The sequence below is a fragment of the Erpetoichthys calabaricus genome, chromosome 16, assembly GCF_900747795.2.
Source record: "Erpetoichthys calabaricus chromosome 16, fErpCal1.3, whole genome shotgun sequence".
Taxonomy (NCBI): Eukaryota; Metazoa; Chordata; class Cladistia; order Polypteriformes; family Polypteridae; genus Erpetoichthys; species Erpetoichthys calabaricus.
This window is the reverse complement of record NC_041409.2, coordinates 78,704,686-78,730,912: the sequence shown is the minus strand read 5'-3', so window position 1 is coordinate 78,730,912 and position 26,227 is coordinate 78,704,686. Positions and strand designations below refer to the sequence as shown.

The window sequence follows — 26,227 nt, the reverse complement described above, 5'->3', positions numbered from 1 at the left end:
AGAATATTATTTTGAAATACCTAATTGTTTGTTCAGATTTTAGACATGAACCACACATCGGAAAGAGTAAAGCATCATCAAAACACACCTCTCTACACCTTTCACTAAATTTTAAGCATTTGCACTACAACCGTATGTGTTACTTCTGGTTTTATAGAGAACGATAAATCAGTTTCTGATGCTACAAGTTTGTGGGAAATATCTTTCAAATCGGATAACTTCTCATAGACGTTACACCTTAAGATACAAAATGTACTGATAAAAAAGTAGGTCTTGCATATGTCGTGCCTGATGATGCTTGTTGTAATCATTTTGAACAAAGTGCTATGTTTGTTGTTCTGTCTTTTGTATTCCTTTAGTAAATATTTAGAGTGGAAACATTGTAAAGTAAGTTATTGTAAGGTCTGTCCAGACGTGTAATATACAGTAGATCTATGTATGTATTGGCTCTATCCATAATATAAATAGCCTGGCTTGGCGTGAGCTGCAGTGAGTTTTGAGAAGAGATTTCAAACCTACTTCTGCAGAAGTTGATGCTTAATATTATAATCAACACCTTTTAATCAGAAGACAATGTTTTCTTTTAATTTGCATGTTGTAAGTTGAATCCAGTCTGGTCTCAATCAGAAAAAGGTGAAAAAACTGGTTTAAATTGCTGAAGACTGTATAACAAATACATCTTTTTGTGATGTTACATTTTTAAAACGACTTTGTGATGATCTAAGAGCAGAAATAGCTCTATTCCTTTCAAACATAAAGCGTGACCTTGTGCAATTGTTAAAAGATAACGGATCAGAACATGAAGTCATGTTACCCAGCAGCCATACTTCAAAAAAGTCTACCTAACCATTTCAGAAAACAAATAAACAATATTTGACAATTGCAGTAAAACAGGTTAGGAGCACATGCTGATACAGCGCATTGCTGCACCCACCACACGACAAACTCAGGATCCCACGTTAGGACCCAAGTGTAGCCATGCAATGGGTGACACCTCAGCACTACACTAGTTCAGATGGAGTTGAACAGTGTGAGGTTTTTTATGGTGGCTGGAGTGCCAATTCTGCCACCAACCCCCAAGTTTTTCCCTACAGGTTGGAGGGCCTACATGCAGGGATGGATGCAGATTAACGTCATACCCAGGACGGAGCAATTGCAGGTTAAGGGCCTTGCTCAAATAGTAAAACAGATGACATAAAAAAGCAGAAAAGAATTAAAAACAACTTCTTTTATAACTTCAACACTTAATTAACCAAATAAATGAGGCAGAACTGAGAAGTGATAATTACAATTTGAACCAATCAAAACTTATTGTGGTCAGTCATTTGCAAAATGTCCTTAATTAAATTTGAAGATTATTTTATAAGAAAGTGTTTTGTGGGTTCTGCATTCATTTAATCTTAATGAACAGGTAAAGAATGATCTATTCAATGAATGAAGAAGAAATATTGAGTGATGTTTCCTCATAGGTCACATTAAAAGAATTGAAGACTGGTTTACTTCTTGATACATTTTAGGTTAAAAAAATCCTAGTGAATGTGGATTTTAAGAATTTAGTTTACTTTTACAGTGTACATGCTTACGTGAAAGATGATTTTCGAATGTCAGTGCAACGAAAACAAATAATCAGAAAAGGCTAAATATAACAACCTACTGTACATTAAAGTTATCTTTAACAAACCTAACACAATATTGATGATTTCTGTCATATAATGACAGCACAAACATGAAACAGTTTGTCATTTTTTTTTTAATAAATATGTAATGCATACACAATAATTTTAATTATAATTTTCACATGACTATTTTGTAATTTCATTTTTTTCATTTTCATACGGGTTCCTCAGATCGATATTTTTTGGATACCGTTCCGCAGTCCAAAAAAATGTAAGAGAAGCACCGGTGTAATTAATTGTTTCCCTGACCAATATGGCTTCCAAAAAAAATAAGAGCACGTGACCTCTCTCCAGCCGTCGACTTCCTGTGTAAACAAATCTTATCACGGCTGCGAGTACCGATTTGGAGGAGTTGTGCAGCTCGGAAGAGAGTAGCAAGCAAAGTCAATAACGGTAAGGAGAACTCGCAAAATGCAGCAAGGTTGATGTTTCCGGAGGTCAGGAACTTTTTGTTTTTCCCCCGAGTTGTTGATAAGGTTTGTAGAATGGCTTCTGTTAAATCTTGTGTAATGGAAGGCAGCAGCTGTTGAGTAGCCCGGGCCTGAGGCCTCGGAGGTGCCGGGTTTCTATGACTGCCTCTACCTCCTAACAATACCGGGCGAAAACAGCGCTCGTGCGGCTCATGCTTCATTTCTATCTGCGGTCGCTTTTTTCACAAGAGCCTAGAAAGAGCGTGTTTACCGGCTGCTTAGAGGTCGGTTTGTACCATGACCTTCCCAGCCTTCACTTTTAATTGCAAGTGAATTGGGGGTGCTTTTTGTGCCGTGCTGGTTGTAAGAATCGTCCTGACTGTTTACGCATTCAGTAGGCACCAGAAATCTGGTCTTCGATAATCGAGCTTTGGTCTACCTGTTAGGCACAAGTACCGGGCCAAGCACAATTGACGTTTTGGCGTTGTGGAAGCGGACATCATGTAGCATTTTTTTCTGACCCCAGAATTTCTGTTAGTGACATGTTACAATGATTTTAACGAATGATTGGACACGAAACTCTTCTTTGGCCGAATTGACAGGTATTGCCGTTTTCTGGATTTACTTTTTTCGGTGCAGGGTTACAGAAAGCCGGAGCCAGGCCAAGAAACATCGGGCTCAAAAGGTGAAACAACCGCGCAATGAACTCTTGTTCATAATGTTGTACACTCGGGCTGTAACCAAACACTAGGCTGTTTCGGAGCAATCGGTAAAACCTGACACGCATGTGTTTTAGATATGGGGAAAACCAGTAAAACACCAGGCAAATGTCCAGGCTGAGACTCGAATCTTAGTCCCTGGAACGGTTAAATACAATGATTTGAAAAAGATTAGTACTTTTGGATCGAAAGTTCCAGCAACATGCACAGAAATTGATAGAAATTGTTATAATAATAATACATTTTATTTATATAGCGCCTTTCCCATGCTCAAGGCACTTCAGAGTTTAAGATAGAACGGCTGGGTATACAGTATATAGATAGCATTGTACAAACCTGATAAAGAAGATTAAAACAGTAAATTCATAGAAAAAGCCTAGCAGAGAACATAATTGATAGTCTAGCACACATACATAGGTTACATGAGCATCTTGACATAAAGGTAAACTGAGAGAAGGGAAGTAAAGTCGTAGAGCTAAAAGCCTCCCTGAACAGATACGTTTTGAGTTGTGTTTTTAAAAGAATTCATGGAGTTGGCTGACCTGATTAATTTCGGTAGGTCATTCCAGAGCCTGGGCGCTATACAGCTGAAGGCCCTGTCACCCATGGAGTGTAGATTAGTGTGGGGCCCTACAAGATTGTCAGAGGACCTTTATAGGCGGACAGGCACATAGTGATGGAGAAGGTCACTGATGTAGTTTGGCGCAAGGTTGTTTAGGATTTTATATTCGATTCTGTAAGACACAGGGAGCCAGTGAAGGTGGAGCAGGATAGGTGTGATGTGCTCGCTGCTGCTGGTCCGTGTAAGGACTCTTGCAGCCGAGTTTTGAATAAGCTGGAGCTGAGATATAAGGCTAGAAGGGGCACCTGCCAGCAGCAAGTTACAAAAATCGATGCAGGATGTGATAAAAGCATGGACAAGTTACTCAGCATTAGAAAAGGAGAGGAAGGAGCGAACACGGGATATGTTACGGAGGTGAAAGTAAGAGTTTCTTAATGTGGTTTATGTGGGCGTAATAAAAAAGGGAGGAATCAAAAATGACACCAAGATTCTTTGCAGTAGAGGCAGGTCTGATGAGATCACCACCAAGATGGACTAGGAAGGAGCTAATTTTATTAAGTTGCACTTTAGTCCCAATTTGCAGGAGGTCAGTTTTGTTGCAATTTAATTTTAAAGAGTTCTGCTCCATCCAGGTATTAATTTCACTGAGGCAGATTGTGAGCTGAGAAAGCTCTGATGAAGTTCCACTTTTAACATTGAAATAAAGTTGAGTATCATCTGCATAAAAATGATAATCCAGTCCATAGCAACGTATAATATGGCTGAGGGGAAGCATATAAATATAGAAGAGAAGAGGGCTGAGGACAGAGCCCTGAGGAATTCCTTGTGTGACTGGCGCTGAACTGGATCTGCTGTTGACATGTTCAACGTGTTTTAACAAGCAAGCAGTAAGTAGATCTTCATGCAGACCATGCCGATAGATAAAGGTGATTTTAAATAAATTTAAAACACAAGGAAAGTTTGCCTTTTCATTTATTTATTTGAACTAAATATCAGTAAATGTGCAGGTGTTCGGGGGGTTGGGGGGGGAGTCCACCCTTGGCCTCAGAAGCTGATTTTGTTCTCCTTTAGCAGAAATGACTTCTTGTAGGAGTTAAATAACTGCCCACCAGTCTTTGGCGTCACCTCCATGAAATGTTTGGCCACTCATCCATGCAAAATTCCCTCAGCTGCAAGATATTTGTGGGTTTTCTTGCATATGCTGCCCATTTCAAATGTCCTCCACAACATTTCAATGGGATTCAACTCAATGCTTTGACTGGGCCAGTCCATAACACTGTTTCTTCTTCTTGAGCCATACCTTGGTGGATTTGCTAGTGTGCTTCAGATCATTATCGTGTTGACAGGTCCATTTCCAGGTCAGCTTCCAAACAGATGGCCACACATTCTCCTCCAGCCCATTTTGACAACTCAGTCTTTTGATTCATCTGAACAGAGCACATTGTTCCAGAGAGCCTGGCCTTTGCTTAGATTTTTAATGGCAACTCATGCATTGCTGTAATGTTCTTTTGGATGGCAAGGGCTTTTTCCTGGCACAAATGGCATACAGGTCAAATTTGTGCTCCCTCTTACTGATTACAGATGCTTTTGCAAGAGTTACCTGCAATGAAAGTTTGGGGTTTTTGGAGACTTTCAGTGTCAGATGTTCAGCTCTTGGGCTGAAATTGCTGAGCCGGCTATATTTGGACAAATTAGCAGTTATTTGAAATCTGCACCACTTGTCAATGATTTTCCTTACAGTGGAATGATTGGTTTCAGATAATTTGGAAATCTTTTTCAATTCCTTGCCAGACACACAAGCATCCACAGCCTTCTTTCTCAGAGCCTCAGGAAGGTCTTTTAATTTTGGCATGATCTAGGCTGATTCCAGGGCTACAGGGGTTGAATTATGAGGAAAGGTTAAAAGAGCTGAGCTTATACATTTTATGCAAAAGAAGATTAAGAGGTGACATGACTGAAGTGTTTAAATTATGAATGGAATTAGTCCAGTGGATCGAGACTGTTATTTTAAAATGAGTTCATCAAGGACACGGGGACACAGTTGGAAACTTGTTAAGGTTAAATTTTGCGCAGACATTAGGAAGTTTTTCTTTACATAAAGAATGATAGACACTTGGAATAAGCTACCAAGTAGTGTTGTAGACAGTAAGACTTTAGGGACTTTCAAATCTCGACTTGATGTTTTTTTGGAAGTATTAAGTAGAAAGGACTGGTGAGCTTTGTTGGGTGGAATGGCCTGTTCACGTCTAGATTGTTCTACTGAAGACACCACACATGTCAATAGCAAGGAGAACACTAGACACTCAATCCCTGTGGTTGTTCTACCAGCATACCTCCCTTAGGAGGTTTCTAATCATTGGAACACCCGATTCGGATTTGATGGATTTGAAGTGGCCATGAATGTAGGGCTCTACTTGCATTGTCCACATGACATATCTGCATTTTTTTTAAATGTAGATTATGAGAATAAATATGCCATGTCAATTTTGTGTCACTTTTTCAGTTATATTACCTTTGTCTGTAGGCACTGTTCGCATGAAGATCTGATATTTGCCTGTTCAAATTTGTTGAAAAAGTCGACAATTTTCAGTGAGATGTACTTTTCCACATGATTGTAGCTGCAGTAACCACTGTGTAAATATTGTCACTTTTTTCATCAGGTCAGGGGAGTTGCAATGGATACTAGAATGGGACGTGGTAACATCTTCTTCAGTTGGGTAGAAGAGCGTTTCTTTTCGTCGTCCTTAGATTTTACAACAGACCTGTCCAAAAGATTCACCAACGATTGTGTTGGTACTGCCTTTTGCTACAGGAGTTCATTAATGATTTTTACCACCTTCCATCCATCTCTCAGGTTTACAGCTAACACATCCACCACAACTTATAACATTTTTAGATATCGGTCTCTTGATCCGTTTTCCAGGACTTAACATCTCTCTGTCTGTTACCAGCCAACTGACTCACACAGTTACCTTTTCTACAGGTCCTTCCACCCCAGCTCTCTGCCTCTTTCACAGTTCCTAAGACTCCGCTGCCTCCACAGTGATGAGGTTGTGATCTGTAATGAAGCACTTGGAGCGAGGAGTTTCTTCATCAATAGAAGATACTCTACACCTATTGTGGATACGGGTTCCAATCAAGCATGTTATTTCTGAGAGACTACTCTGTCTCTCCCATAGGACATCAACAGACTGATCCTTTTTTTGTTTTTAATACTAGGGGGCTTAGCCCCCTGCTCGCTTCGCTCACCAATCCCCTGGCCAGCACTACATGCAAACTTATTTGTGGTTCTGCCGCTCGCGTATGGGGATGTGAATGTACAATTTAAACAGATTTTAATTTTCCATGTGAAGTGTTACATTTACTTCCACGTGATGTATAACTGCCCGTGATTGCATTTCGTTTCATTCTCTCTATTAAATAAAATGACTTTTTCGAATGTTTGGCTCTGAGATTTGTTATTTGTCTTTGCAAAAGCTATTCTAATGGAAAACTTAACGTTTTAATACAAATGGCATATCAAAATTTCCTTTGTTGTGTAATGTTATCTGCGGAAGATGTACTACATTAACCTTTCTTGGATACATCCTTCTTTCTACAGTAATTCGTGCGGTAGAAGACTGGGCGATGTTAACAGTTGTAGATATTCTTTGTGATATTGTAAGTTGATGTTTTCGTCTTCTGCAACATCATCACCAACTGTTAACAGCATAGTCTATTGATACACATTTAATCAATTTCCTGTGTAACCGATCGACATTTTTGCCGTGAATTAGTTTGCCTTCATCGTTTCTCGGTGCTGGGATTGCCTGTGTACTTATTTTTTCTGTTGATAACCCTTCGTGATGAAATTCTTCAATAAGATTTGGACATAATACGTCTTCTTTAATTGGGAGCTTAAAGTGAGGAAAACGTTAAAATTTCTAGGATCTGAGAGAGCAAGAACTGTGTCTGACAAAAGCATTCACACGAATGAGAGGCAAGGGTACCGTGGTCTTGTTTGAAAATGGTTGCTAGGAGGGCGTGACTTTTAAAAATATCATGGCAATATTGTCGTCTCGTGGGACTTGAAAAAGTCTTTTCCAAAGAGTCCCGTCTCCTAAAAAGTCTTGTCGCATCGAAAGATTTTTTTTATGTAATAGATAACTAGTCCTCCTTTGATCTTCTGTCAGTCACCTAATCTGTGCAAGCTTCTCGCCCATAATTCACTTCACCTGGCTCTTTGAGCTGTAACAGCAGCCACTGTGTCACTTGCAAATATGTTCCCAAAAATACCTTTGTATCTAGTCCCTGTGGTAACTTTAGTATTAAACAACGGGCTTCTTGTCAGTCTAAAAATTTTATTTACTGCATTTCTTGTAGAAGTGCCCAGCCATCTGCAGAGGTGAAGCAGGGGGACGGCTAGTAGGCCATTTGAGGGAGTTGTTCAAATCAAAGACCTCACAGAGCCTGTTGTAGATCCCTTGATAGCCCCATTGAGCCTTCTGTATGTGTTCCTTCACATTGCTTCAAAGACAAGCAGACTAAGCTAAGTGCATTCTTAGCTAGGGATCATATATGTCTCCTGGTCTTGATGACCGACTCTAATCTTTAAGTTCTTTCTTCATCTTCTCAAATGGCAGCTTTTTTTCTCCTAATCTCACTTTTTTCAATTCACCTGCCCTGGCTTTTTTCCCTTCTGTATATTTTACCTGCTTTTTCCTTTTCAGTTGCACACCTGATGTAGGCTGCACAGTCAAAACAGTTGTGTCTGTAGTGTTATTTACTGTCATTATTTTTAATATTAGATTTAAGTTTGAGCTTTTACTCTTTCTGATGTTTATGTTGATTATTAAGTCTGCAAGAAACATTACACAAGTAAGAATATCACTGTACATTGCACATATGACAATAAAAAAGTCCTTTAACCTTGTTTCCTTTTCATTGTGGAAGGTAACCTTTTTTTTTTTAATATTGTCGGTATGCTTAGTTGACAGTCATGTCAGTGAATGTATTACAGGTGCCTCTGCCTTTCTGCAGTGCATGCAGGCACATTGATCATCCAGTGGTGAGAATTAGTGTTGACTGGCAAAATTTACCAAAGCCTCCTTCAAAGAATATTTGCCGGTGACCTTGTTCACTGAGTTTTTCCCTAAAAATGCGCTGTGTGGGTGAACTTTTTTCCCAACAGACCATGATGCTTTCTAAGGCCAGCATGATATCTCGGAGCCATAGCAGCCAATATTGTATACATCACTTCCATTCTGTCCTCATCAGCCAGGTAGTTGAGGTCTGTTCCTGCCACCTCCTCACTTGTCCATCACAGAGCAGTCAGTAGCAGCTATGGTTGTGTCAATCTGATGGATATGTGAATATACTTTTTCCAGCCTCTGTGACCCAGTCGGACACAGCATGGCAGTAGAAGCAGTCACCATCAGCGGCTGGACCACCTGGTGAGTGACTGCTTGGGGTGCATCAGTGCATATGAGTCGTGCTGTGTTAATCTGTGAGCTCTCTCAGTATGCAATGGGATTGCTGTGTTGTCCACCTTCCAGCTAACTGCCTAAGCAGGCTTTAAATGCTTCAGGCAGGGTCACACAGACTGGCATTTATAAAAATGAATGAGTCCTGGATAAGCAGAGATTTCCCGTCCCTACTGCAGGGACTAGATGGGTTCTTTGTATATCTTTCTCTATTGATTAGTTTTCTGTAACTCTTATGTGTACTGGGGTTTGTGGGGACCAAGCCTCATTGAGTCCATGCTTCCTGCTCCTGTTGTTTAACTTTTACTGTTCTGATATTAAATTCTTTGACTGTTATCTGAGATGCATCTGTGGAGGCCAAGCCTCAGTGAATTCATGTTTTGTGCTGCTGTTGCCACTGTCTGGGGGGGGTGGGGATGTACTTCTGTTAATTTTATCTCGGGAGACATGGTGACGCAGTAGTTAGCACTGCTGCCTAACGGCTCATGTCACATTTTTGGTCCCAATAATCTGTCCAGCATAGTTGGTACACACTCTTTCATAGCCATCTGGGGCGCTTAAAAGACTATTGCACCATTAGAATTCACTCAAAACTAGTTCAGTTTCTCCTTCTCCATTAACTTCAGTGCATTTCGTAAAGTTTATGAAGACTCAAATTTAGGGTGTTTATGCATCACTAGTGGGGATTGAAAGGATAAACTCAGAAATATAACTTAATCCAGTGTTTCCCAGCCTGGATCTTGGGGGCACACTGTTGCTGCAGGTTTTTGTTCCAACCAGCTTCTGTTTTTAATTGGACTCCTGGGCTAATTAAGTGATGTGTTATTTCCCAAGTTCTTAGTTTTCTAATTTCTCTATTGTTCCCAAAACAAAGTTTGGTAAATATATATACTGTATATATAACAAACAGTTATATGGGAATAATGTATTTTTTCTTTTTAACAATATTTTCATCTTGATTTTCATTCTACTTTTCTAGGTGTTCTAATTGTTTAATTAATCCATTATTTACTAATTAGTGGGTCTGATGCTAAAGTAGTTGCAGCCTTTGATTATTCTGTGTTGTTTGCCAGCGTGTCTGCTCTGCTCATTTTTAATTGTCATTAATAAGATACAGCGAAGGGGAAAAACTGCAGAGAAAGGGCAAAATATCATGAAATCAACAAAAGAGTTAAACATTTAAATTTATATGTAGCAAAAGCAGAAATATTTCTAAATGTCTTATAAATGTACAGTGCATCCGGAAAGTATTCACAGCGCATCACTTTTTCCACATTTTGTTATGTTACAGCCTTGTTCCAAAATGGATTAAATTCATTTTTTTCCTCAGAATTCTACACACAACACCCCATAATGACAACGTGAAAAAAGTTTACTTGAGGTTTTTGCAAATTTATTAAAAATAAAAAAATTGAGAACGCACATGTACATAAGTATTCACAGCCTTTGCCATGAAGCTCAAAATTGAGCTCAGGTGCATCCTGTTTCCCCTGATCATCCTTGAGATGTTTCTGCAGCTTAATTGGAGTCCACCTGTGGTAAATTCAGTTGGTTGGACATGATTTGGAAAGGCACACACCTGTCTATATAAGGTCCCACAGTTGACAGTTCATGTCAGAGCACAAACCAAGCTGGAAGTCAAAGGAATTGTCTGTAGACCTCCGAGACAGGATTGTCTCGAGGCACAAATCTGGGGAAGGTTACAGAAAAATTTCTGCTGCTTTGAAGGTCCCAATGAGCACAGTGGCCTCCATCATCCGTAAGTGGAAGAAGTTCGAAACCACCAGGACACCAGGGAGAAGGGCCTTAGTCAGGGAGGTGACCAAGAACCCGATGGTCACTCTGTCAGAGGTCCTCTGTGGAGAGAGGAGAACCTTCCAGAAGGACAAACCTCTCTGCAGCAATCCACCAATTCAGGTCTGTATGGTAGAGTGGCCAGACAGAAGCCACTCCTTAGTAAAAGGCACATGGTAACCCACCTGGAGTTTGCCAAAAGGCACCTGAAGGACTCTCAGACCATGAGAAAGAAAATTCTCTGGTCTGATGAGACAAAGATTGAACTCTTTGGTGTGAATGCCAGGCGTCGCGTTTGGAGGAAACCAGGCACCGCTCATCACCAGGCCAATACCATCCCTACAGTGAAGCATGGTGGTGGTAGCATCATGCTGTGGGGATGTTTTTCAGCGGCAAGAACTGGGAGACTAGTCAGGATAAAGGGAAAGATGACTGCAGCAATGTACAGAGACATCCTGGATGAAAACCTGCTCCAGAGCGCTCTTGACCTCAGACTGGGGCGACGGTTCATCTTTCAGCAGGACAACGACCCTAAGCACACAGCCAAGATATCAAAGGAGTGGCTTCAGGACAACTATGTGAATATCCTTGAGTGGCCCAGCCAGAGCCCAGACTTGAATCCGATTGAACATCTCTGGAGAGATCTTAAAATGGCTGTGCACCGACGCTTCCCGTCCAACCTGATGGAGCTTGAGAGGTGCTGCAAAGAGGAATGGGCGAAACTGGCCAAGGATAGGTGTGCCAAGCTGGTGGCATCATATTCAAAAAGACTTGAGGCTGTAATTGCTGCCAAAGGTGCATTGACAAAGTATTGAGCAAAGGCCGTGAATACTTATGTACATGGGATTTCTCAGTTTTTTTATTTTATTAAATTTGCAAAAACCTCAAACTTTTTTCACGTTGTCATTATGGGGTGTTGTGTGTAGAATTCTGAGGAAAAAAATGAATTTAATCCATTTTGGAATAAGGCTGTAACATAACAAAATGTGGAAAAAGTGATGCGCTGTGAATACTTTCCGGATGCACTGTAAAAAAACATGCTGCTGTGCTTTTCTGAATGTAGAATAAAAAAAAAGTTATATCCGGTGTTGTCGCTGATTAGGATTCTGGTTGGAACAAAAACCTGCAGTCACAGTGTGCCCCCAGGACCGAGGTTGGGAAACACTGTAATCAATATACCACACTGTGCATATGATTTGTGTTCAGATTATGACCTTTCTATTTAAATGACTCTTCAGTCTAAGGTGGCTTATAATACAGAGGTTTTATTTATTTTTATTTCGCATCCTTTGGACGATGAGTGACATGCAGTAAATTGGTGGTGGAGAAAGTGTGATCCTTGTGGTTTATGGTGCAATTGCATTAGGCCGTAATCATTCATGCTTTTTTTTTTTTTTTTGCAGTCTCAATGCATTATTGCACAAATACCACCAAAACATGAAGATGCCCACCAAATCTGTATTTTAATATTGTTTAATAGCCCTAGGCTAACATTACCAATCTGTTTCTAGAAAGTATTTCAAAAGCGTGTTTGGGCTGATACATTTGTGTTTTATTACTCACTGTGTTTAGTTATATTTATTTAGCTGGTGTTATGGTTAAATGTAGTAGTGACACACATCTTACATTTGATATGCTAGCTGAAGGTGTAATGCTAAAATAAAAAAAGAAAAGCTTGTGCACTGGAATTTATTTCAACATACATCACAACTGTTTCTTTGTTTTTACATTTGTAGCCCTGGCAGCTCATTGGGCTACTCCGAGTCACATAGTATAGTATAGGCAGTCCGTGGCAGTAGTGAACCTGCATCTTGTTGCTCTGCACTTAACTGCCACTTAAGCAATTCTGTTTTCATTTCTGTGGTGTGGTGGCTAACGTTGTACCTAGATATGCAGAACACTCTTTATCAAAAATGCATACTTTTACAGTTTATTCAGTTTGATTATGTGGTATGTCTTAAGTACCTGTGTGATGCTAATTTTATAAATCAGTTTTTATTTTGTACAAAGCCCTTTAGAGAGTATACCAGTATATGGTACGCTTTCATGCAGGCAGATACAATAACAAGATAACAAAGTCCCAGATAATTTACATTACAAAGCAAGCGTCACAGTCTTGTCTATACTTTAGCTGGACTGATATGTTATGACCATTCAAATTGCTCCCAGTCTGTAAATATTCAGGTGTTTAATGAAAATGCAGCTCTCTCAGGCTACATCTTATCTTCTTTGTACTTGGATTTTTATGCCCCAGATTTCTCTGCAGCTGTACTTATCCAATCAGCTGTAAAGCCCAAGTCCTAGTTTTCCATGCACACCTCCTGTATATACACCCTTGATGGATATTTTTAGGAAGTCATTGTGCACTAGGGAAATTCCGAAGGACTGGAAAATGGCAAATATTATCACAAAGGGTGAATGGGCAGATCCAATAACTATAGGCCAGTAAGCTTAACATATATCACAAGAAAATTAATGGAAGGAATTATTAAGGATAAGACTGAGCAACATGTGGCAAGAACAGAGTTTTACTGAACAGTCAGCATGGGTTTAACAAGGGAGGTTACGACATGCTGCAATTCCATGAGGAAGCAACAAATGGATATGATCAGAGTGGAGCATATGAGATTATTTATCTTGACTTTCAGAAGTCATTTGATTAGGAGCCATGTGAGAGGTTGGGCATCAAACTGAAAGAATTGGGTGTTCAGGGTGTCGTTTGTAGATGGGTGGAAACTTGGCTTAGACATAGGAAGCGGAGGGTGATAGCGTGAGGAACCTCATCAGAACTGGCTGACATTGAGTGGTTTTCCACAGGGGTCAGTGCAAGGGCTACTGCTATTTTTAATAAATATAAATGAGTTGGATAGGAATGTAAGTAACAAACTAGTTAAGCTTGCGGATGATACCAAGCTACGTGGATTGGCAGATAATACATAGTCTGTTGAATCATTACAGAGGAACTTAGGCAGAATATAGGCTTAGGCAGATTTTTGGCAGATGAAATTAAACATAAGTAAATGTAAAGTGTTACACATAGAAAGTAAAAATACACAATGGGGAAATCTGAAAATAAAAAGTACACCTTATGAGAAAGATTTAGAAGTTGCAGTGGACTCAACACTATCAACTGGCAGACAGTGTTCAGAAGCCATTAAGAAGGCTAACAGAATGTCAGGTTATATAGCGCCTTGATGTGTGGAGTACAAGTCACGGGAGGTTCTGCTCAAGCTTTATAACACACTGGTGAGGCCTCATCTGGAGTCCTGTGTGCAGTTTTGGTCTCCAGGCTACCAAAATGACATAACAGCACAAGAAAGAGAACAGAGAAGAGCGACTGGGCTGATTCCAGGGCTACAGGGGATGAGTTATGAGGAAATATCAAAAGGGCGGTGACTTTCAGTTTAACATGGGGACGCAGTTGGACACTTGTTAAGGGAAAATTTCACACAAACATTGTGGTTCTCTGGGTGGAAAAAAAAAAACTTCCCAGACACACAGAATAAATGGCCATATAGTTTGATAAACAGTAGGACTTTAGGGACTTTCAGAATTCGATTTGATGTTGTTTTTTTAGGAGAATTAAGTGGGTAGGACTGGTAAGCTTTGTTGGCTTGTTGTCATCTAGATTGTCCTAATTATCTAATTTCTTATTACTGTATAGATGACAGATTAAGTTATACATGAAAGTGTTGCTGTCGTATTAAGTCTTTCAATCTGGAATTCAACACTGGTGTCCTGTTTCTCTTTACATTGATTAGTAACAAGCTGAGCATGTATAGATTCAGCCATGTAGGGTATTAATACAGCAGCATCTACTTACACATAGTAGTAGAACTTCATATTGATAATTGTCATTAACTCTGACGCTCCAAGCAACAGTGATGTTTATACCTGTATAAGTGATTGGCAGTAAATATAATAATCTGTTGTGTATTTTGTTTTCTCCCTCCCATATATCGGTTATCAGTGTTAATTCATTTAGTTGGGGTTGTGATTTAAGTATGAAAATGTAAAAAACAAAAATCACTATCCAAGAACAAGTGTATGGATCCTATATAATTCCTTTCCAAGGAAAATCTAAAGAATTGATTGTTTTAATGTTTACAGTGACTTCCATAATGTTTGGTACAAAGACACATTTTTCAGATTTACCCCTTTGCTCCACAGGTTAAAAATTACAAATCAAACAATTCAAATGTGATAAAAGTGTACATTGCAGACTTTATTTAGCAGTATTTGCATACATTTCGATCACACCATGTTGAAATGACAGCATTTTTCATACATGGTCCCACTTGTTTGCTTATTGTTAAAAGTTTTCTTTGTATTAATAAAGTGACTTGGTAAATTTTATTCATATAAATAACTTACTGTGATCTTATTCAAAATTTGGTGTTCTGCCACTGTTTTTCAGCCTCATTTCCACAGGGGAAGACTGACTACTACTAGCTAGAGCTAATAAGGAAACCTCCCACTGGGCCGCCTTTGTGCACAACTTGGTTCTTCTAGATTTGACTGTTGTGTTATCTTGCAGATTCCAATGGCAGATGGAAATGATGATGATAACCTGATGCAGGCAGATGAGGATCCTGAAGATGATGATGATGATGAGGTGGAGGATGAGGAGGAGGAAGAAGAAATAGTTGATTTGGGCGAGCTGGTTGACATTGAGCTGGCATCACCCAGTAAAGATTTTGACCGTATTGTTCCTGCAGAACGCAGTGGACATGTTGCTGTGGCTGATGGTAACTGTATGTACGTATGGGGTGGATATAAGGTAAGGAATTATTTGGTGTTTCTCTGTTTACTGAACAGTAACTAAAAATGTTTTGGATTATTTTCAGCATCCTATAATAATGAAAGTGAATTCACTATGAAGAAAGCACGGATGTAATTGCGGCATTCACTAATTGCAGTATAACCCATCATTAAACATAGAATGCAGAATTTATACACAAGATCTACTCATGATTACGCTGATGTCAATTCAGTCTGACTAAAACTTGCTTGTCAAAAGTACAAATGATGTAAGAACAGCATCATCAGATGGTCTCTAGGCCTTATTCTACCTTTAACTAGAAATATGGGAGTTCAGAAGTGGAAGAATAAAGATGACATCCTAGGTTCGAAGTTATTTAGGCTTCTAAGTAACTTCAAAAAAGAAAGTTTCCAGGGGATATCTGTGAATCGGTCAGTTATTCTTTCATGAATTCTGCCAATATTCAGTGCACTGGACATGAAAAGACATGCAAAAATTGTGTACACAAAAGATCATGCATATTACATACAACTCTATTCCAACAGTTTCAGAAATTTTCAGGAAGATTTTATTGCAAAATTCCTTGAAACTAACTTAATGGGGCACAAATTCTGTCCTTTTATGATGAAGTTTTGCCAGGTGAGAAATGAGTGCCCAAGAGCTTACTATCACATTGCCATAGCTGTCTGTGCAACTCCCAGTTGGTGGTGTGGAAAATGCATCTCGATTGTTGTCAGTGAGACAGGCGTTCAAAGACGTGGACTGCGGTGCTTTGAACGTTGTCATTGGGAATGTTATAGCAGATCATACCTGTTTATGATTTAAGCAGTTATGAGCATTCAACACCAACAAAATGGTGTGTTTGAAGTATGAAAATAACAAACATTTGATTCTGTTAGGTCTTTTAATTTGTAATGTAAATTCTTTGTTTATAGCCTGTTTAGCCCTTTGTTGTTGTAATGGGAGATGTCTGCAAAATGTCGAAAATAATAATACATTTAACTGCTCACAGCAACCTATGCATGTAGTTTTTTTTGTTTGTTCTTGGCATACTTTACATTTTTATATGTAAAATATGCTGTGTTTTATTTATATAGTGTGTATAGCGGAGAGAGAAGGATTTTTATCTACAAAGTTAATTTTATAACACTAAATTAAATTCTTTAGTTTGTCATATACTGTATTTATATAAGTATGCGGATATACCAATTTCTTAAAGTGCGCTCGAGTCTGCTATAAGGTTTAATATACAGCATTATATTGTTTGGTTAGCATAGCAGGACTTATTGTAGAGAAATTTAAATCTGAAACCATTAAAAAAAAAAAGAAATCTGGGAAATGTAAAATAAAAAAAAAAGATTAATTTATGACTTATGTATGTCTTTCAGAATACCCAAGCATCTGGCAATTATGACTTCTATTTACCAAGAAATGAAATTTGGATCTATGATATGGAGACTGGAAGATGGTACCTTTTTTTTTTTTCCTCTTCTATTTAAATTTAGAATTTGTCAATTTTTTTTTTTTTTGCTTATGTCCGTGGCCTAGGATGGACTGGCATTCTGGTCAAGGCAGGTTCCTGCTTGCATCGAATGCCCCCAAGATAAGGAGCTGCAATTTTGTGGGGATTTTGGGGATCACACTTTTGATGTCTCATCTTTCTTCTTCTTCTTTCGGCTGCTCCCATTGGAGGTTGCCACAACGGGTCATTTTGTTCCATATCTCCCTGTCCTCTTCATCTCGCTCTGTCACATCCACCACCTGCATGTCCTCTCTCATCACATCCATAAACCTTCTCTTAGGCCTTCCTCTTTTCCTTTTGCCTGGCAGCTCTATCCTTCTCATCCTTCTCCCAATATACTCTGCATATGTCCAAACCGACGCAATCTCGCCTCTGACTTTGTCTCCCAGCCGTTCAACCTGAGCTGACCTTCTAATGTACTCTGATGTCTCATCTTTCTATTTCCAAGTATTTGAAGGAATTTAATGTCAATGTTGATTTTGTTGTTTAATCTCTCAAAAATAAAGAAAAGCTATAATTATTTGCATGAAAATAAAAAAACAAAGGGAATATGTTCACTGTGTATCACATTGCTCTAAATATAATTTGACCATAAAATGTATTTTTTTTTGCTGAACTGGTTATTATTATTATTATTTATTTTGTATTTTTTTTTTATTAATATTGACCTCATTCAATAATATCATGTCACAGCTCAGCTAATTGTTTTCACTGAATTGTCCCACTGGGTGCTGCTGATGTGAAGGTCATTCATGTGAGATTTCCAATCTGTCCTAAACCACGTGAACATAATATTTGGTGATTATGAACGTAAAAATAGTTAAACATGTTTGTTGGACTGTTGTCGATCTGTTTGTACTTCTTTGTTGTTTTGTTTAGTCTGATAAATTCAATAGAATAAAATTTGCCAAGGGCTAAACTTGAATTTTCAATTTTTGATAGCTAGAAGTACTATTAGGATGGATGAAACAAAAAAATGTGATTCTAGTCAAATCTTTTGTGTTCATTTTGATGCATAGGAGGAAACGATTCACCGAAGGAGACATGCCACCTTCTATGTCGGGCAGCTGTGCTGTATGTGTTGATGGCGTCCTGTACCTTTTTGGGGGACATCATGCACGAGGAAATACAAACCGGGTTTGAATATTTTATCTTCATACTTCTTTTTGTAGGATTCTTCCAAGGTGTTACAAATTTCACATTTTAAACATTAGCAAAACTTCCTTATCGTGTCTATTTTACTGATAGCTGAAGGTTTTAATTAGAGTGATTAAAAGTAATTTCTACAGGATATAATTCATAGACTTCAGAAGGTGGCATAGGCTCTCCCATGCTTATTAAATCAAACATTGATTCGTTCCCCTGAGTGCTCGGTAATATTGATCTTATAGTTTGTTTTTTTGACTTTTTATTTTGTTCATGTGTCTACAGTTCTACCTACTACCTCTAAGATCCTCTGGTGTGCTGCGCTGGGAAAAGATGCGAGATTTGGCTGGTCTGCCACCTTCATGCAAGGACAAGCTTGGCTGCTGGGTTTATAGAAACAAGTGAGTTTTTCACTGGCAGGATTTTTATTTTCTTTAATTATCAGTAAGGTATGGACTGAGGGAGGTGTCTTCGTTGGCTTTCTTTGAAATATATGGGTCTTGTCCAGTGGTTTGCTTTCAGGTATCTTATTGGTCTTTTAACTTCAAGCTGGCTTGTCTGGCCCAGTACTTGCTTGCGCTAGCAGCTTGTCCAAATGGTCTATTAGTGTTTAATTTAGCACAGCATTAACAGCATCCATTATCGCTTGGCACTTGACTACATTGTAGTTGCATACTAGCAAACCTGTGGTAAGAGTAACAACATTTAAAACTGACCTACGAGTAGAAGTAAGAATTCAGACTTGGCAAGGCACTAGACAGTTTGAAAACACAAGAGGATGATGCTGTCTGCACTGTGAAGAACGGCAGAGTCCATTCTAAAGAATTAGTGCAAGAAAAGCTGTTCTTCATAGGAGAGGATAAGACATGGAAATCGGGGTTATTTTCCAGCTATTCTTTTTATTTAATTAGGTTTCTTTTTTATATTCTCTGCCTTGTGCAGACCCAGTTAACACCATTCTGATTGCTTTACATTTTTCAAATGTTTTCTTGTAGATTAATCTTCTTTGGCGGATATGGTTATGTTCCAGTTGGAAATCATCGGGGAACATTTGAATATGATGAATCATCTTTCTGGGTAAGAGATTTCATGCTAATAGTTGTATTTTTGTGTAGGCAAGGTTCATTTAAAATGTGCAAAGCTTTTTAACATCATCATACAAAGTGGAAAAGGTGCCTGCATATTTTAAGGTGCAGGCTGTTTTTGATTGGCCTGTAAACAGACAGTAAAACAGAAGACAGTATTTGCCTTCTGAGCTGCAGCCAATGTCCATGTAATGCTTTTTGCTGTACTTACGGTATATATTCGCGTATAAGTCGGGTCTTGAAACCCAAAAAATCGATCTTAAATCAGACTCTGACTTGTATGTCCGTCCAAAAATGCGACAATTTTATTTATTTATTTACATATTCTTGCCTTCTCCAATCTCGCATCAGTTTCTCAGACACATCGAATTCTGTTGTAGCAGCGCAGTTACCAGTTACGCCGCTTTTCGTTTAAAACCAGCTTCTGTTTTCTTCTGATCGAACGCTCCATCATAGATAAGGGAAGCTCTTATGATAAAGGTGTATGAGGGTGTGAGATACAAAAAACACAAATCGGTGCAAACGTTGCTTCGGAATAGTTTGAGTATCACCGTGTGGTCACGTAGGCACAATAGAGAGAGAGGTTAGGAGCACACGCTGATACAGCGCATTGCCGCACCCACATAGACAAAAAAAGGCCGTGTGCTCTGTGGTTACTCTCTCAGTTGGGCGTTAGCATATCATAATCTCTTGGACCAATAGCTTGAGTTTTTCGCATTTGACTTATACGACTGACATTAGAAAATACCAGAAATTACACCGTAAAATCAAGTCCCGACTTATCCATGGGAGAACTTATCCGAGAGTATATACGGTATGTATTGTGAAAGTATTTGAGCCCATTTGTGTCTGCATAACGTTCAACACCATATTATAGTAAGAACCTTAAACCTACAGACAGATATGGCAGATGGTGGAACTGTTTGTGAATTCAGAGCAGAATTTTCGGTTCTTTCAATGACGCTAAGTAAAATGTTGTATCAGAGGATTTCTCGGGGAACACCAGACCATCTAGCTGTAGACTGCAATTGGGTTACGTAGCACGGCAGTGGTCCAAAACCCAAAGCAAGCTTACATCAGAATGGTAAAAGAAAAAGAAGCCTGAGTTTTGGGATGGCAGCCTCTTTAAAGGAAAGATGACAGCTCATCTGAGACGTTGTGGCGGAACCTGACATGAGTAAACTCAGAAATAGCATAGGCTAGATATAGTTTTACGAAAAAGAACACAGCAGATTGAAACTGGTGGATAACTGCTGCTTAGTAACTAGTTATTAAGTTCAGAGTGGTAACTATTTGTTTGCACTGGGTACTGTATTCTTTGCTTTATGTTAAAAAAAAAAAAAAAAACACCAAGACATTATTTTGATCACTTTATTTTAGGTTTTCTTTAAAAATTAGATAATCATTTCAAAAAATATGTAATACACAAAATGAGACATTCTAGACTGATTCCACCCCCCAACATTCATTCATTAATTAATTTCTTGCTGTTATGTATTTTAGGCACACAGTGCAGCCCGAGGCTGGAACAACCATATTCACATCTTGGATCTCGAGACAAATGCCTGGAGTCAGCCAGAGACCACGGTATTGACATAAATGAAAGGCCATTTAAAGCCGTCGTCATTCTTCTGCTGCATTTTCCTATCATTGGCTAGATCAGGGGTGGGCAAATTCATTCCTGGAGGGCCGCAGTGGCTGCAGGTTTTTGTTCCAACCCAATTGCTTAATAAGAAGCCCTTATTGCTCTAGAAACACTTCTGATTCATTTTAGTTGTCTCCCTCGTTAAGATTATGAACCCTTATTACTTAAGTCTTAAACAGCTGCATTCTTGGTTTGTAATTGCTCCTTATTAGCAATAAGATGCAAATGACAAAAGAAACCAGCAGTTATCCATTTTGCTTGTTACCCTTTGCACCTGTGTGTATTTATCGTGTACTATTTGGTTTAATTAAATACTTGGAAGGAAAGAGAAGAGAAAAAGTGAAGGATTGAGAATTACCCATCCGTTTTACACTTCAAAGTATTTGGATGATATCCTTAGAATGGAAAAAAAAGCTAGGATATGAGAATGACTTGACATAGCAGAGTTAAAGCGCTAACAAGCCATGAAATGTAATTATTGGCAAGGATTGTTTTCTAATTAAGCAACTAGGTTGGAACAAAAACCCGCAGCCACTGCGGCCCTCCAGGAATGAATTTGCCCACCGCTGGGCTAGATGCTATCTAAAGTTTTTATGCTCTCCTCTCTTTGTAGGGAAATCCCCCTTCTCCCAGGGCCGCACACGCCTGTGCTACACTTGGAAATTGTGGTTACGTGTTTGGTGGCAGGTACAGGGTAAGCATATTTTCTGCTACAGAAGTGACCTGTCCAGCAAGTTGCAGTGGATAGTGACACCCCCCCCCCCCTTGTACTATCTCTTTGTCCACAGGAATCCCGACTTAATGACTTGTATCGCATCAATTTAAATACCTGGGAATGGCGTGAGCTGTAAGTAGCGCGAGGACCCGACTGACTGAATGGAAACACCAGTTGCAGGGTTTACACTGCAAACACCTCCACATTATTAATCTGTTTAGCTTTTTAACTTTCTAAAGTTTTACTCTTTTTTTTACCTTTCTGCTATCTAGGATCGTCTCACAGCAGCAGTGCCCTGTGGGGCGCTCTTGGCACTCATTAATTCCGGTATCACAAGATTCTCTGTTCCTCTTTGGTGGCTTTACTACTGATAAACAACCCCTCAGTAAGTATATTGTTCAGGTCTGGTTTTGTTTCAGTGGGCTCAAATTCAGTTCCTCACTGGCTATAAAATCTGCTGATTTTTATTCCAGTTTTCTCTCTTAAATTTAGATCTTTGCTTTTTTCCCCTTGTGGATTTAGTAATAACTGATGCCTTCCTCATTATTTAAGTTTTCATTTGTATGTATTGTACCACTGCAGAAGTGTGCCTGTTAAGCTGTCTGATTCTGTGTTTTTGTGAAGAACAGCCATATTTCAAATATTAAAAGACAGATGGAGAGAAAGCATCCTAATTAATTGGAAAAAATGCACCCATAAATGTAAACCTGTCCGTGCTCTTTATAAATTTGATGCTCTTCAGTACTTTTTTCATAGAATTCAAGCCTTTCATGTGTGAAAATTGCAAAAAAAAAAGCTTACTTTGCATCTCTTAGCTTCAGGACATTTTGTCAGTTCAGCCACAATATTTGTTAATTATTGTCACTTTATAAATTGACTGGAATTAACATGTAGAAGCAGATGGCTTCTAGGAGTGGAGTTTGACATCTTTAAGCATGGGGTTTGGGTGGGCACCGCAGTACACCACGATCTCTGATACAGGCTTATAGTAAAACTGTGATGCTGACTTGTCCTGTGTGGGCCTTGGCTTAGTTATTACTTACATTTATTTTCCATGACTGTTAATACCTACGTGCAAAGTTGTGATGTGCAAGAGTTAGAACACTTATCTAGTTTAAATTTTACAAAAGTATAATGAAATTTAATCTGACAGTGGATCACTTGCTATATAAAGCAACGTCCAAAGACGTGGAGCTAAATCTCAATGCTTTACTTTCTTTTGCCCATTCTTGTGTGTTAATGATAGGTAGACGTAGCGTTTGGGGGAGGTTATGCATGCTTAGTGCAAGAATTTGACAGTGACTCTGAAGAAGTGATATGCAGACCCTAAAAGCTTTGAAACTATCGCATAGCAGGGGAGACTCCTAAAGCATTTGACAACTAAATGAGGAGGTGAAAGCTAGTGTGCGTCACATGGTTTAAAATAAATGCCACAATTGCTGTAATCTTGCGATTTCTTGTTAGAAATCCCTACCGTAGTTGTGCACAAACCACACTGCAGGTATGTTGCATTGTCATGATGGGCCGCTTTTTTTGCGTCCAAGCTACAATAGGAAGTCATCTGCAAAATAAAGCAATTGCTACTTGTGGAGATACAGTATGGAGTATACAGTAGTTGTGTAATCAGGCTTCATGAAACTAAAGATTACATACGTTTACCATTTATTGCACTTGTGAAAGTCCATATCCAATGTGCTAGAAACCTAGTCAGGAGTTCAAAACAAAAGTGTGCAGGATCAAGGAAGGTCAGTAACTGTGTGCTGACAAGAGAGCACAGTGATCAATATGTGCAGCAACACATTCAAGTGTAGACTAACCACCGTGTGATTAGTAGCACCGCATTTTACGCTGTGTTGTGGAATTTATTACACCACATTTTGTGCAAACCCCTTGCAAAAAAAGTCTGACTGATACTATGCATGGTAAGCAGTTTGAGCCCCCAAACACCCGGATGTTTGTATTGTTGTAGTTCACAACAGAACAGGCAGATTGCTGAACCCTAGCTATGTCTAAGCAAATGTCACCACTGTTAAAATCCCTGATGAATGTTACAGAAACGCCACCTGCATACACAAGCACTTGGACAAGTCCCCTCCCCACATGTACTCAAACGTTGCTGACCCATCATGATCCTCTTAACTGGCATGTGAGTCCTCAGGGCTCCTGCCTCCAAGACCACTCTGCTGTCTATCATCTCTCAAGTCCCTCCAGTTGTGCAGCTGCTCTGAGATCCTCACGTCATTACTCTGGCTTCTTCATCTAACTCCTTGTGTCCACCCAAGAGATCTTCCTCATGCTGCCTGCTTCTTATACTCACCACATGCATACTGCCAGAAATCCTGGAGTGTTCCAGAGCTGCAGATTTCCCCAACCGTGGACAGTGGTCCCTAGAAAGCTGTGCAACAGTCCAGATGCTTATAGAGAGGTAGCTGGCTCCACTCGGTTTGTGAGCACTGCTTCCATCTTGTCAATATGGGCTTCTCTGTAGTGACATTTACAGAATCCACAAGCAATAAAAGCATCGGGCTTGTCATCACAAGGCCCAGAACTTCAAGCCAAAAACCAGGGATTGTGTGTAATGAGGCACTGTGGTTTGATGGTCTGTCCACCTGTATAGGGCTTTTCTCCTTGCCTTGCACGTTTTGCTTACTGCACCATAAAGGGGACTGTGTGGTGGGTGACCCTTCTACCAGCTCCATGCATTTGTCCCTACGCCCGTCTGTCCCATGTGCTTTTGTCGGTGCATCGTTCACATCAGATCAGCTCTCTTGTGTAAGCACCATGACTTGGTGCCAGAAAATGTGTTTTGTTGTAGCTATCAGAAGACAGGAGTAAATTAGGAAAAATAGAATTAACAAATAAAAATCTACTCTTCCTATCATTCATAAGCAGTTCTTTTTAGGGGGGGGGGGGGGGGGCGGCATTCACCCGTCAAGTGCAAAACTTTGAATGTCCAGATTGCAACGAACCCCATGTCGCACAGGCAGTGCAGCCTTAGTAGTTAGGATTTGTAAAAAATGTGGTTGTTGCTTCAGCATGCAGCAGTAAGTCTCATTCTGGGACCCCCCGAGTGTGTAATTTAACCTGTGCCGACAGTCTAGAAGTTCACAAGCAGTTGTATATCAGTTTTACGAAGGCAGTTAAAAAACACAAAAAAATCGAATTACAAAATTGCGAGAACCGACTAAGTGTGCGTCTTGCACGCGTGAGTGACGTGATCTTTGTTAGCGGGAGTGTTGTGCAGGTGTTTTTTTTTTTGCCCAGCTCTTCTTCACTCAAATACAAACTCCATTTCAGTGATGGCTCCCTGCTGCACCAGCAGCCTTGAGAGCACCATGGCTCACACCCTTATGTTCTTGGGCAGACCTGCTCATGTTTTCTTCTGCATTGCTTCACAGGTGATGCTTGGCTTTACTGCATCAGTAGGAACGAATGGAAACCCTTCAAGCACAACCACATGGAGAATCCCAGGTAAACAGGATCGTTTTGGGCCCACTAGTCTTGTTGTTTTGTAAGATGGCATTACGGTCTTTGAAATTTGTGTTTGCTTCCTCGTTCCAGGCTCTGGCATACTGCTTGTGCAAGCAAAGAGGGTGAAGTTTTTGTTTTTGGCGGGTGTGCAAACAATCTTTTATCCCATCAGCCAGCTGTAAGTGTGTGTGGGGCACTGTGCATACGGATGGGTTCAGGGAGCTTCTTAGATCACGTACGGTATCTTCATGCCTTCATATTCTATTTCTTAGGCTCACAGCAATGAAGTCCTCATCTTCACAGTTCAACCCAAATCGCTGTTAAGGTGTGTACACGTTTAGAAGTGTATGTGCTTGGATTTGACCTGCTAGCAGTGGGTAATTTCTTAAATTTCCTATTTTCCCATTTTAGACTGTGCTTGGAGATGGTAATCCACTTCAAGGAGATACTGGCGTCATCGTGGGACTGCCTTCCAAAAGACCTGCTGCGAAACATAAGCCATCGCGCTGGCAGCAACAATGTGCTGGGCTCCTGAACAGAGTGTGTACCTGCCGTCTAGCTGTTCATATTTCTTTTTGTAAATAACGGTGTTTAGGTATCTGTGTAAAAAATCCTTTTGTCAGGTCTGTGCATGTTAAGTACGCACATTTGTAATGTTTTGTTATGACATGCCAGGTTTGACCTAACTGCAGCCCCCAAGCTCAGCTGCTGGTAGTGATACCCTGGCCTTTCTGTTTCATGGTCTTTACATTTCTCACATCATTTTAGTACAGAAGATTTGTTTTTTTTTTTTATTTATTTATTAAAAATGTCAAGAAGCAGCCCTGTTGCAGTTGATAAACCAGCTCCAAGTTAAGCAAGATAGTGGACTGCCATCAAACCACTTTCTGCTGCTTGTGTGTTTTATATGTAATCGGTTGGGCTTAAGCACCCCCTAAATTTGAAACTCGTTATTTCAAAGCAGTAAAAGTGCCTTTTATAGCAAACGTCTGAGAGAAAGAGTGCAAATTATGTGACTCACATTAAAGTCATGGTATGAAGTAAGTTCTGAGCTATGTCTCTTAATTTAGGCATTGGGTGATCTTCACTTTTTCAGTCCCAAGTTCCAGGAGGCTGCCCACTCCGCCTGATCAAATGCGTTTTAATCCGTTGCCTTCAATTCTTGATGCCAAAAGCCAGCTTACTTCTTCTTAACTGCCAAAAGATTGGGTGCTGAAACTTTCACCTTCCCTGGTATGTTTCGGGATAGATCGGTGTC

The 26,227-nt window shown here is 39.6% G+C and overlaps 3 protein-coding genes across 4 annotated transcripts in view; 2 read left to right on the top strand and 1 right to left on the bottom strand.

Moving 5' to 3' along the window:
- Positions 1-15,094, top strand: part of lrr1 (leucine rich repeat protein 1) — a 147,318-nt gene extending 132,224 nt beyond the window's left edge. The window contains exon 6 of the mRNA XM_051919936.1: positions 15,082-15,094. The gene's annotated coding sequence lies outside the window, so the exon portion shown is untranslated. The remainder of the gene's footprint in view (positions 1-15,081) is intronic.
- On the top strand, positions 1,955-26,013 carry klhdc2 (kelch domain containing 2). The gene is made up of 14 exons (XM_028822001.2): positions 1,955-2,069; positions 15,161-15,403; positions 16,774-16,853; positions 17,927-18,044; positions 18,339-18,454; positions 19,049-19,130; positions 20,642-20,725; positions 21,397-21,477; positions 21,572-21,630; positions 21,771-21,883; positions 24,897-24,969; positions 25,060-25,147; positions 25,242-25,294; positions 25,381-26,013. The coding sequence occupies exons 2-14, from the start codon at positions 15,167-15,169 to the stop codon at positions 25,502-25,504; spliced, it is 1,308 nt and encodes a 435-aa protein (XP_028677834.1). The 5' UTR covers positions 1,955-2,069; positions 15,161-15,166; the 3' UTR covers positions 25,505-26,013.
- The window catches only part of LOC114666948 (ribosome quality control complex subunit NEMF-like), a 47,014-nt gene continuing 46,533 nt past the window's right edge, over positions 25,747-26,227 (bottom strand). For both annotated transcript variants that reach the window (XM_028822000.2, XM_051919935.1), the window contains exon 32: positions 25,747-26,227. In XM_028822000.2, the coding sequence (XP_028677833.2) occupies positions 26,150-26,227 (78 nt within the window). In that variant the 3' untranslated portion in view covers positions 25,747-26,149.